At 35.9% G+C, this 13,094-nt stretch overlaps 1 protein-coding gene across 2 annotated transcripts; it reads right to left on the bottom strand.

Annotated features, from left to right (window-relative positions):
- Positions 1-5,229: 5,229 nt before the first annotated feature.
- LOC132096610 (major facilitator superfamily domain-containing protein 12-like) lies at positions 5,230-12,438 on the bottom strand. Of its 2 annotated transcripts, XM_059502072.1 has the most exons (11): positions 11,849-12,438; positions 10,598-10,808; positions 10,350-10,482; positions 9,078-9,284; positions 8,848-8,940; positions 8,656-8,748; positions 7,314-7,484; positions 6,965-7,059; positions 6,672-6,802; positions 6,497-6,547; positions 5,230-6,035 (listed from the first exon to the last, which is right to left on the bottom strand). In XM_059502072.1, exons 1-11 carry the CDS (start codon positions 12,117-12,119, stop codon positions 5,959-5,961), a joined length of 1,533 nt encoding a protein of 510 aa, XP_059358055.1. In that variant the 5' UTR covers positions 12,120-12,438; the 3' UTR covers positions 5,230-5,958. The 2 variants fall into 2 exon arrangements, with proteins under 2 accessions (XP_059358055.1, XP_059358056.1); XM_059502073.1 differs by lacking the exon at positions 6,497-6,547 and having other exon boundaries at positions 11,849-12,432.
- Between the last annotated feature and the right edge of the window lie 656 nt (positions 12,439-13,094).

Below are 13,094 nucleotides of genomic sequence, written 5' to 3'. Positions count from 1 at the left end.
ATGCTGATGGTTTGAACATCAGTACCAAAAAAACCCTACACACCTAGAGAGGTGTTAAACCAATCCAGGCATGTTTGCATGTCAGAGAATAATATGGTACTATACTTTGAAGAGACAATTATTGTCCTGTAAGTGCTCTACAGAGATCACTGAAAGCTTTACCAACTCCATAATAGACATGATTTACGGTTATGCGGAGTGCATGTTTCTTGTCCACAGGCAGGTCATTTGAACAGCAGCTGTCTAAACACAACACATGGTGGGTGTGACGATCCAGTGGCAGCTTGCTCTCTTCCTCTCTCCTCCATCTCTTCTTTTCTCCATCTCTCACTCATTTTTATTCACCCGCAGCAACAACAGTAAATAAAACAATTCGATTCCAACCAGCACTGATATTAAATCACATCAACAGAGATGTCAGATGATAGATATGCGTGACCAAATCCAAACCTCTCTTCTTCAAACTCTACCCAGTTAGATAAATATTTCAAACGTATTTTATGTCTAGTAATACATTTGTGTAGTTATTCATGGAGAAATTCCAGTTAATTTCCCCGTGTTTTTGTTTGCGGCATATTTCAACACTGAATGTTGAATTCTGGCTTCAGTTTGTAACATATGGCACCAACATGGTCCAAAGAGATTCTCCACAATCAGCCAATGGAAATATGACCATGTTAGTCATTGATAATCAGGCCTTGGGGCCTGAATCATGTTAAAGAAGGAGAATGAATAAATGTCATTCTTGGAAAGCACCACTAAGTTCATGTTTTTCCCAGGCCATGGTGGTTAGAGGTCCAGTATGCTGAGATATCTAGAGGAGAGAGCTGCCTCCTTCCATAACATCAGATGTAGTATTGACAGCTCGTTTTCTTCAGAGTCTGTCACTGCCAATCACTCTGTCATGCCATTTGCCAAAAAGTGCAAATTTATCACTTAATTTAATTTATTAATTTTAAATATTTAGAATTTATGAATATATAGATATATATAGTTTAATTACACATTTTAATTAAATACATTTTAATAATAATCATTTCCACTTCCATCTAATTTACAAAAAGCTATTGGCATCCCAAACCAGTGGTGTTTTAATACATTGGGACACTGAAATGTGCACTTGCACAGTATTTTTTGGGATACTGGCCCATGGTGTTCCTCCTGGATCTGTACTTCATCCACACTGATTGTCTTTGGATGGAAAAACAAACATTTATAGCCCTGGACAAAGTAGCTTGATGGATAATAAACAGACATATTTCTAAAATGCCAGATTATGTTATATGATGAAAAATGTTAATAGTAAATTAAACATTGAAAGCACTGAGCGAACCGATCAATACACCAGAAAACAATAAATGAAGATGATTATAAATGTATTGCTGATGATGTTTTATCAATCTACTCACCTCTCTTTCAGCTCATTACATGAATTAAATTACACAGCTAAATGTTAAGCCAGTTGAGTCCTGCTAGAATTGTAGAGCTGAAACTATGAAACATAATGTTTATTTGAACTTTAAACTTTGAAACATTCCGATTATTTAAACTTTGAAACATTCTATTTATTTGAACTTCAAACTATGAAGCATTCTATTTATGAAGTGACTAGTAGTGAGTGACTGTAACTTTGTTTCTAAAATGACAAACAAGTAATAAAGCAGAGGTTTTAAGCACTAAATTCTTGATCAGAAGTAACTGTGGCATTATTTCAAAACTGAATAGAACAGAGAAAAGAAACTGCAAAGTTTCCAGCTGTTTTAGGCTGATTATTCTCATTAATTTAGTATATATATATATATATATATATATATATATATATATATATATATATATATATATATATATATATATATATACTAACAAGTTAACTTGATTCATTTCAGTTTCATTATCAGATCAATCATGTTTTGTTCTCTTTTTTTCTGCACCAACAGTTTCTATTTCCTGTTGTTGTATTCAATTAGGCTGTGAAGTCTTTAAATGTCCCTCACCATTTAAACCTGTCTGATCCGCTCTCCGTGATGTTTTTAATCATCTTTAATGAGTGTGTGCATTAAATGTTTAGGACCTGCTACATGTTTGATTGCTGCCAAAATGGATGTGACTGTGGCCTCTGGGATTCCCCCAAATAAAAACCACACCAGTGTTATTACTGTATCTCTCCCAGGTTTCACCTCCTGGATTTTCCCCTTGCCTTAACCAACAGGGCACTGCTTGACATCTGACTTAAAGGCTTCAAAGTGTTGTGTTTTAACAGGGGAGTGAAAAACAGGCCCCTTCTTGTCAGCTGAGAGATCATGCTGAAGGTTAAATGCTTGAATTCTAATAATAAATACAAATATAGGGTGTATTCAAAATATGGTACAATTTTCCTGAATTCACCCATATCTGCCCTGCGCCTGGACAATGCAGTCATTAACTACTACATTTTAATCATGTTCTCATATTTTCAAAGTTGAAATCAAGATATAGAGTCCTTCATAAACAAGCAGTTCTGGCACCACCCGATGGCCATCAAGAGAAAGTTCATTCATACATTTCACAGGCACTGAGGGCAGGAGAAAATAAACGCTGGAGAAAGACAAAAACCACATGACCATACATCATACAGTACATCAGCGAGTTTAAGTGTAAACTCAAATTAGATTGTTGCTTCAACTTCCAAAATAATAATACATTAAATGTTCAGTAAACTTGGCTAAATATGGAAAGAATAAAACCTCTATATTTGCCATTAAATGACAGAATGTCTCCAAAAGTAGGCTGAAAGAAAGAAAGCAGTGATTAATAGCACCATTAGTAGTTCACTTTAGAGAGTGTTCCAGATCTTCAGGGAGCAGTCTAGTATTATTTCACAAAGCATATTAGAAATATACCGGCTGACCTGCGCGGTAATATGCAAATAAAGCAAATGAAAAGAATGGCTTGCCTGTAGTTTTTGGTCTTCATTGCAAACAGATTTGAGCCTAATGAGGAGCAGATTATGGCATGATTCTGGTCTAAATGAAACAGCAGGCGGTAAGGGCTGCGGGAGGCACAAATTAATGTGTTTTGTATGTTTTACTAGATGCTTTTTATGTATATCAGCAGTACTGCACTTACAGGAATAGTTCACACACACACACACACACACACACACACAAGCAGCTTGTTTCTTCATTAGAACAGATATGGAGAATTTTGCATTGCATCACTTTCTCACCAGTAAATCCTCTGCAGTGAATGGGTGCCGTCAGAATGAGTGTCCAAACAGCTGATAAAAACATGAATAATTCACAAGTAAGCCAACTCCAATCCATAATAACGATTTCTCCCGTTGTCCTCTCACATTAAAATCCACCAACATATTTGTTTAAAACGGTTTTGGACTGTTTTTGCTTGTGATAAGGGTTTGATCTGTGCATATTTCAAGACGAGATTACTTTTTCACTGAAGAAAGCGATATTATATATATATATATATATATATATTTTTTAACTCTAAAAGATGAATTTATTACAAACATGTAGCTTTTCGATTACTGTATCAAGATGTTAACTGATGGACTGGAATTGTGTGAATTACTTGTGAACTATTGTAATGTCAGCTGTTTGGACTCTCATTCCGACGGCACCCATTCACTGCAGAGGATTAAGTGGTAAACAAGTGATCTAATGCTTAATTTTTCCAAATATGTTCCGACGAAGAAACAAACTCGTCTTGGAAAGCCTGAGGGTAAATTTATTTTAGGGAGAACTATTTCTTTATAATACAATGGGAAAGTTATACGTTTTCACAAATGATCCACAGATCAGAGATCAATCCAAAAATACTGAAGGTTTCTTTGAAAGTACTAATAAAATGCTTGAAAGGGCAGAAAATAGGCTACATCTGTACTGACATGTAACTTCTACACAACACTGTTGTTGTTTAAAACTCAAAGCAAAGAAAAGTCATCGCTTGTGTGCTGCGCTGTACAGCGTCTCTGAAGCAATCTATTGTTACACAATAACATAATGGATAATTCACAGTGGTTTCTATAAATGCTGTTCCAATTAGTGATAATTGTCCCTGAATGGGATACAGCTGAACACATGGTTTTGATTTATTTCCTACGCTTCAAAACAAAGATGTTATTAATAAATATTTGGTGGGATTTTCCCATGGGCAATTTTGAGCAGTGTTGTGCATGACAGGAGAGGAATAGATCAGAGGTGTAACTGAAATGCTTTAAACATTAACAAACGAATGAACTCCAGTTTAGGATAAATAACCAAAAATCACATGCCCATCAACTCTCGTTTTTTCTGAAACCATACACACTACCCACACTGCTTTATTTAGAGAGATGACATCATAGGCTAATGTACTGAAGCTAAATACTCTTGGAATATTCATATTTTTAAGCAATAAATAAAAAACTCATTACTATTACAATAATGTGTGAACAATATTAAAATAAATGAATGAGTCTGTATCATAATGAAATGAATGCTGTCACATAGTCAGCACACATAAGGTAAGTATTGTTTAGCATTTAAACATCAGACTGTCTCCCTCTCTTTGACTCTTTTGCCACCTTGTGGAAAAAAAACTGCATAGCAGATCCATACAGATTGTCTCGCCTCATTTGATCAAAATGCATTAAAAACAGTAATACTGTGAAATATTTATACATCTTAAAATTACTGTTTTCTATTTGTAATATATTTTAAAATGTCATTTTAACTGTCTGTGATGGCAAAGCTGAATTTTCAGCATCGTTATTCCAGTTTTCAGTGTCACATGATCCTTCTGAAATCATTCTAATATACTGATATATTTTTTTTATTATTAGTTATTACTTATGTATAATGTTTTTGTGGAAACAGTTGTTTGAAGAATGAAAAGAACATTTATTAGAAAGAGAAATCTTTACTGTAATGTTTGATCAATTTAATGATTCCCTGCTGAATATGAATATTATGTAACATTTATAACATATATAATATAAATACTATGTTTCATTCAGACACAGTGTAATTTAAAAAAACTTTTATTTAAAATGTTTTAAACAAGACATCAAATATAATAAAATACAATTGTCTTTTACAAACAATGATTTTGATGATTGATTCCACTACAATAAAATACTTAATTCATTCCAGTTACATTTGAGCGTCAGTTTTTACTATTTATTTTAAGTGTTTAAAGTCTTGAGCATCACGTTAGATCAGTTACAATGCATCAACTCTAGATACAGAAAGGTCTGTTCATAAAGAACATTTATTCTGTTCAGTAAATTATATGAACAGAAAACATGTCAGACACAGTTGTCTTGCATATGGAAACAATTATGCATGTATAAAAATATGAAAGAAAATAAAAAGCTTATGGTCACAGAGGGGGAAAAATACTCATCATTGACTCTCTGGTCCCTAGCAGTGATCACACACCTGAAAATATGTCCTGAAATGACAACACATGGCTTCATGTCCCCTGATTCAAAATAGCAATTCTTCCCTTTTCATAAATTCCCTTATGGAACAGGTAAATGGATTTATTAATATAGCCTGAAATGTGCATCCATCTTAACATGTGCATCTTGCATTAACGTCAATAGTTTTGCAGAGTCCTTCTATAAATGAATTCCCTTGTTTTAATGGATTTGATTGAAATAACTTAATTTAGAAAATCACAAATAAAAACTAATTTTAAATGATAAACATGACAAAATTGTGCATTATAAAGATAAAGTGTCAATGCAGAGTTCTGGTTTAAGTGAGAACTATGAAATGAAAAGCCACAATACAGGACACATGAGAGATATCAACTAATCACCTCTCATGTGTCAAGATATGGCCACCATATCGTCTACATTAGCAAACACCGGCCTGTGTGACAGATCATTCTGAACTAAAACCTGATTTCTAACCTTCACCACTGTGATGTAAGTGTCAACCAAACGCTCTCTGCATCAGAGCTGAAGATGTGTGTTCAGTTGACTGATGGCTGCTCTGAGCTCTCCGAGTCCTCTGTATCACTTCCCATAAGGCCACTCACCTCAGGCAGATCTACAAAAACAATACAGACATTAGATATTACATGTACAAATTTATATAGAGTACACCACCGTTCAAAGGTTTGGAGTCAGTACAATTTTTTGAAAGAAACTGATAGTCTTATTCAGGAAGGGCACATTTAATTGATAGTAAAGATATTAATTCTTCACCTTACAAAACACAAGGTTTGGCAAACTTTCCCACACTTTATCATTAGTCTGGGTGTCTTAATAGGTATGCTCAGGATAGCTGAATCAAAGTATTCAGTTGTCACAGAAAAAAAAAACCTCAATCAGTCAATAAATATAATGCAACCTGGTTTCTTCCTCTCCATCATCTCAAAACATTGAGGAGAATTTGCCTCATGATTCGACCCCTTTAAATTAAAAGTGGATGATTGATGTTTTTTGTGCAGAAAATCATTTAGTTCAGATTCCTGATTGTTATTTCAGATGCTGACATGTTGCCCTCACCCTTAAAGTCTTTGCTGTTTACTGAACCATTCATATGATCTTGCATAGATACTGTAATACAAAACATCACATCAGCCATGAAGTGGAGAGGTTATCGAGAAACACTATTAAACAGTCAGTCAGAGAGAAAGTACATGTTTCACAGCGAGAAAGATCATTTTGTCAAGTGTCTTACAGCGCACTATCTTTATAGGCCAGATAAGGATCGTGCAGAGGCTCAGCGCTGCTAAAACAGCCACTCCACCAGTGACGATGACCATGATATAGTGGTAATACCACACACAGCCTGGACAGCATACCATTGTGCTAAATGACAGAAATCACACATGTAAATATAAATATTAAAAATAACAAAATAAACTGTAGTTTTATTTCTTTTACTCTAAACAAAACATGAAACCATTAAAACAGTCTCTCTCACTCACTTTAAATTCTAGCATGCATCTATGCAAGGATATACACACTTACCGGCAGGGATGTAGCGTCTGAATAATCATAACTCCCAGACCATTAGCCACCTTGTCTGTAAAGCTCATAGCTCCATAAACAAAAGCACCACTTTGCTGTCAGAAAAAAAAAAAAAATTCTCATTCTTTAATAGCACAAAATTTTAGTTCCTTATAACTATTTTCACACTTTTGAAACCAGTCACTCTGAAGCAAATGCCTTTCACTTCTGTAAACATCTAAATATCTTTCTGGTTCGATCATGCGTTACTGTTGAAGGTGTTAGTGCGGAATATGCTCACTAAAACATTTGCTTCAAGCGGTTCCTGTTCATTTTCAGTTCTCCATTACTGACTGATATCAGCTCTTACTGTTTGGTCTCCTATGAGTTCGGCTGTCATGGCAAGTGACATCACCAGGATGGTAGCAGACCCCACTCCGAGCAAGACCGCTGCACCATACACCCGGTCTCCCATGTGTGTGTCCAGCAGCACCCAATAGGAGAACGCAAGAATCAGCAACAGTCCCAAAAAATAGGTGATCTGTCAATAAGAAAAAAGGACACTTTAGTGTAAATAAAATCTTTCTATAATATTGTATTAGCTTCCAATACTGCACATGAAAAATGTCTAAGGAATTGTTTTTCCATTGTCATTTTTACTGGATGGGAACCAGGGGGTCAGGCTGGCTTCATGGTTAGAGAGTTGGATTTGTAACCTGAAGATTGAGGGTTTGAGTCTCAGTACCGACAGGAATTGAAGGTGGGAGGAGTTAATTTACAGTGCTCAATTCAAAACAAGCTTTAAATAAGCCAAAACTACTACACAAGATATTTCTTATTTTTAATTCACCCACTCAACAGCTCTTTTTTTCTTTTCTCTCTCTTCTTTTTTTTTTGGAAGAATAAGGGCTCCAGCTCTCTTTAACCATTTTCTGAATGAGGTAGAAATTGGGAGTAAAAATATTTTTTTTTAACCCTTATTTAGTAAATCAAAAACAACTGAAAAAAATTCACGCAAAATCAAAAAATGGTTACAAAGAGCAGAACCCCTGAAGAAAATTCAGCTCTTAAAACTCTGGAATCCTGAAAAGTAAATTTTTTTTTTTATAATTATTTAAGTTACTTATTACTGGTTTCTGTACATTAAATAGTTTTACAAATAATACTACCATTAGAGCATGTCAGGAGTCAAAAAGGTTTAGAACAACTAGACAAAAAACCCATCGTGTTTTTAATAGCCTAAATATCAGGGATATTGAATGCATTTTTTAATGATTTCATACCAAATCCTTTTAGGTAATTACAACAGCCATTGATTAAGAATAGAAGGGAAGTATTACAACGTGATTTAACAGTTATTTTGCTAAGAATAAAATTAACTTGATGGGCAATTTCATTCTCTATTTTACATCCTAATACAGACTAAACGATTTTTAGCACTAATTTAAAAAGGATGCACATCAGGTGTGTTTTTAATATCCATAACTGACATACCTCCAACTCATAAAGCTTGGCTCTAAGGAAATCACACATTTCCCCACTGGTAATTATGACTTTATGGTGGTGCTCATGTGTGCTCAACTCATAAATTTGATTGACACTTATATGACGCGGCAAAACTGACTGGGATCTCTGGATTGTTAATCTCTTCCAACAAAGAGAAGAGGTATATGGTTTATATTTCAATCAAAACAAGGCAAACTTATACTCACACATTTGCCTATTAGCTTGCTTAGAGGCTTCATGATAAACGAGGAAGCGAAACCACTCAGAAACATGACCAGGGGAATGGTGGCTATGTATTTCTGCAAAAGAGAGGATCAAACAGTGATCACGGCCTTCTTTTCTTCAATGCTTTGGTTGATGAACTGGGTCAAAGTATAGTATTGCTATAACTCTCTTACCTTTGGCAGCAGTAGTGTGTAGGTGAGATACATGGATATGTATGTTTGCGACAGGTTCACTATCAGTCTGGTGGACATATAAAGCACAGCCACCTGAATAACAGAGCAGGGTTTAGAGATGATTTTAACTTTCCGAACAGTTACTATTGAATCCTAAATATTTTCACACCACTGTGATTAAGAATTAACTTGCATGCCACTGAAAAGTAACATGGGTATGGGCTGCTAACCTGGTAGAATGATGGCTGTCTCAGCCAGTGCTTCCACTGCAGCAGACTGGTGGGAGGAGGCACAGTGGTGTTGTTAAGAAGAGGCTGGCGCTCCCCAGGACTAGAGCCCTCTTCCTCCTGACGGGGACGTGCCCCCTTCTCCTGTGTGCCCAGGTGAAAGAGCAGCGAGAACAGAGCTCCAATGCCCACTACTGTAAGACTTAGACCCTGAGTGTGAACAGATATTACTGCATGAAGCTTGTCAGGGCTGTTTTGACCAGGCCTGCGTTTTGTGACCTGGTAGGTTAACATTAACAGATGCAAAGACAAAAAAGACTGGTCTACAAAAAAAAAAACATCAGCATAAACTGTTGATTATATGCATATATTTGACTACCCTAGTAAAGAAATATACTAAAATTGTACTGGTATATTTAAAGACTGCAAAAGTTGTGCTTAATGCACAAAGTGTATTTGCTTGTGCTAAAGTGGAACTATTGCAAGTATACTTCAGGTACACTTTAAATATCTTGCATTTAAAGACCGATAATATTCAAAGATCAAACTATCTTCATCAATAGTGACATAAAACATTTTAGACTTAATATTAAGAAATGTGAATTGTGCACAAGTAGTACTCCATTATAATTATAATTAAAAAAACTTATATCAGTAAGCAATATGCCAGTAAACATTTTAACAGATTTGAACTACAGTTAGTATGAAATAAATGTATTTTTTAATAGGGTACTACTTTTCATTTAAAGAAGCATCTGAGAGAAATTTGCTGGAAAATCCAAATGTATACTGACTTTTAAGTCAACAAGAAATGAAAACTGATCCTCTTTATTTAAATAGATTTTCATTGTCTTACTGTTCATAAATAGACAGACAGATCAGATGACAGACAGACTGATTGATAGAAATCATTCTAAGAGGCTGATTTGGTGCTTATTAAACATGTATTATTATTAATGTAAAACAGTTGTGCTGTTAAATATTTTTGTGGAAACTGTGACATTTTTTTCAGGATTCTTTAATGAACAAAAAGGTCACAAGAATAGCATTTATTTTAACACTTTTTGTATCAGTTTTATCAGAACTATAAATATGGTAGTGTGTGTTATATAGAGTATAATTTTAAATATTTATATGATCAAAGATAATTTAGGAGTACACTAGCGCACATGGTCACAAAATTTTAAAAACATGGGGTCTTTAAATTGAGCTGTTTTATAATACTGGATGAAAAGACCCAAGGCTTCAGTTCAGCACAAGAACATCAGCACTCACTCTGAAAACAGGGATGTCAACCGGGCCGAGGTTTTCCGTAATGGCAGGATCATCTCCTTCCTGAGTCTGAAAATGAAACATCAGCCAGGCCACTGCATACACTGTGATGTTGGCTATCACCGTAAAGGCATACCTAACAGATCCAACCAAAACACAATAAAAAGCTGATACATCCACCGGTCACTACAAAGTCCACAAGCATCACGAGAATGGTTGATCATTACACGCTTTGATCTGCATTAGTTTACCTGTACGCAGTGAGCTCCACTTTTTCATGCTCACTAGTCACCAGCTCGGGAATGAGGGAGAGATGGGAAATCTGGGTGGCTGCCCATCCAAACTGGAAGATGACGATGAAGGGGGTGAAGTAAGTGAGACTGACCCACTGCGGAGTGTCCAGATCACAGCCCAGGCACTGGTTAAATATAAAGGGGAACGACAGGAGGACGCTAATGGTTCCTAGATGGAGTAAAAAGAGAATAAATGTGACCCTGGACCACAAAACTAGTCATAAGTAGCATGGATATATCTATAGCAATTGCTTAAAAATATATTGTTTCTGTATTGTTACAAATCAATACATTTCTGCTAAATGACTAAATGTTAAACAAAAGTGAAAAAAGTGAAAAAGTGAGTGAAGTGACATTCAGCCAAGTATGGTGACCCATACTCAGAATTTGTGCTCTGCATTTAACCCATCTGAAATGCACACACACAGAGCAGTGAACACACACACACACACTGTGAGCACACACCCGGAGCAGTGGGCAGCCATTTATGCTGCGGCGCCCGGGAACAGTTGGGGGTTCGATGCCTTGCTCAAGGGCACTTAAGTCGTGGTATTGAGGGTGGAGAGAGAACTGTACATGCACTCCCCCAACCCACAATTCCTGCCGGCCCGGGACTCGAACTCACAACCTTTCGATTGGGAGTCTGACTCTCTAACCATTAGGCCACGACTTCCCAACGTACAATGTATGGGGTCAAAATTATTGTTTTTTCTTTGATGCCAAAATTATTAAGATATTAAGTAAAGATTATGTTCCATTTAGTTATTTAGTAAATTTCCTAACTTAATTTTCGAATAATAATATGCATTGTTAAGAACTTAATTTGGACATCATTAAAGGTGATTTTCTCAATGTTTAAATTGTTTTATTTGTTTATTTATTTTTGCACCCTCAGATTCCAGATTTTCAAATAGTTATATGTCAGCCAAATATTGTCCTATCATAACAAACCATAAACCAAACCATCAATGGAAAGCTAATTCATTCAATAATAAAAAAACGAACATTATGACTGGTTTTGTTATAAAGGTTGTCAAACGAGAATAATAAAACTGTCATAATTTACTAAGGACATGACATAAAAAAAATTTTAAGTGTATGTTCATCCCTGAAGTCTTACTTTGAAAGTCATACAGGTCTAGAACAACATGATGGTGATGACAGACGGAATTTTGGCTGAACTGTCCCTTTAAGAAACTCGTCACTCACCGACTAAATGCCATGTTTTTCTCTTCCCACATGATCCACAGCCGGGTGTCTTATCAGACTCGTAACCGATGAGCGGTGTACACACTCCATCCGCTATCTGTCCCACTAGCAGCAACACACCCGCATATGTGTTCTGAAAGCCCAGCACTGAGTGATAAAACACCAGCAGGTATGTGAACCACATAGAGGCGCACAGGTCGTTGAGAAAATGCCCCACTGAGTAACTCAAGCGCCTGAAAGCGGGTAAAGAGGCTTCTGAGGAGTCCGACATGATTAACGCGATACAGTCAACCCTCAGTCGGCTAAAAATGCGTATTCGCTTTTATCCACCTGAGCATATTGTCCTGTCCTGCACCAGTTTCCTCACTGCAGGACGAATGAGTCTGGTGTGAAGTTCACAGCTCTCGATCCATCGCTGTTGTGAGAGCCAGTTCCCAAGGATTGGGTCAGCTGACTTCGTGAATGAGTCATGATGGAGGAGGCGCGAATTGAAATTGTAATATTTTCTTTCGTGGATAGAGATTTACAGTTTTATATGTAATGTTGTTTTTAATTTATATCAATACAGCACGGTTAATGTTGAATTTGTCTAGTGCTAAAAACGTAGTATAACGTAGCGCCTTGTTATTTTCGATTCATGTTGTCGTGGCGTGTTTATTAAGCCACACCCTTCTTTCTGTGATATGGCTGTGTTGCCATATCCTCTCTAGCGACTGGTGGTGTTTTCAAAATATGAGCAGTCCTGGGGCCTCATTTATAACCGTTGCGTACGCACAAAAATTATTGAACTCCACTGCCTACGCAAAAGATGGGATTTATAAAAACAAACCTGATTTGAGAATTTGCGTACCTTCACGCAAACTCTGACCCACGACAAAGACGACAAACTCGAGCATAAGTTTACATTACCAGAAAAACGGCATGAATATGTTTTATTTAAAACAATAAAAATAGTATTTTATTTGGTCAGTGTAAAAGAATGAATCAACTCTTTTCTAAAAAGTTTCTCTGAGAAGTATTTTATACAATTTTGTTTTTATGAATTTTTTTATATATATATCTAAAACATGGATGATTTTTTTGCAGTGTAAATTTTATGGCAGAAATGGAATTTATAGTCCGTATCTCCTTAATGTCTTGTACATTTTGACAGTAGTGTCATTACTACCTTACTGCATGGAAATGATATGCAGATGATGTTATGCATAATAAAACAGGGTGTTGTGAGCTCCATATATGGTTATTT

Source organism: Carassius carassius, chromosome 20, assembly GCF_963082965.1.
Source record: "Carassius carassius chromosome 20, fCarCar2.1, whole genome shotgun sequence".
NCBI classification, from domain to species: Eukaryota; Metazoa; Chordata; class Actinopteri; order Cypriniformes; family Cyprinidae; genus Carassius; species Carassius carassius.
This window is presented reverse-complemented; position numbering and strand designations above follow the sequence as displayed.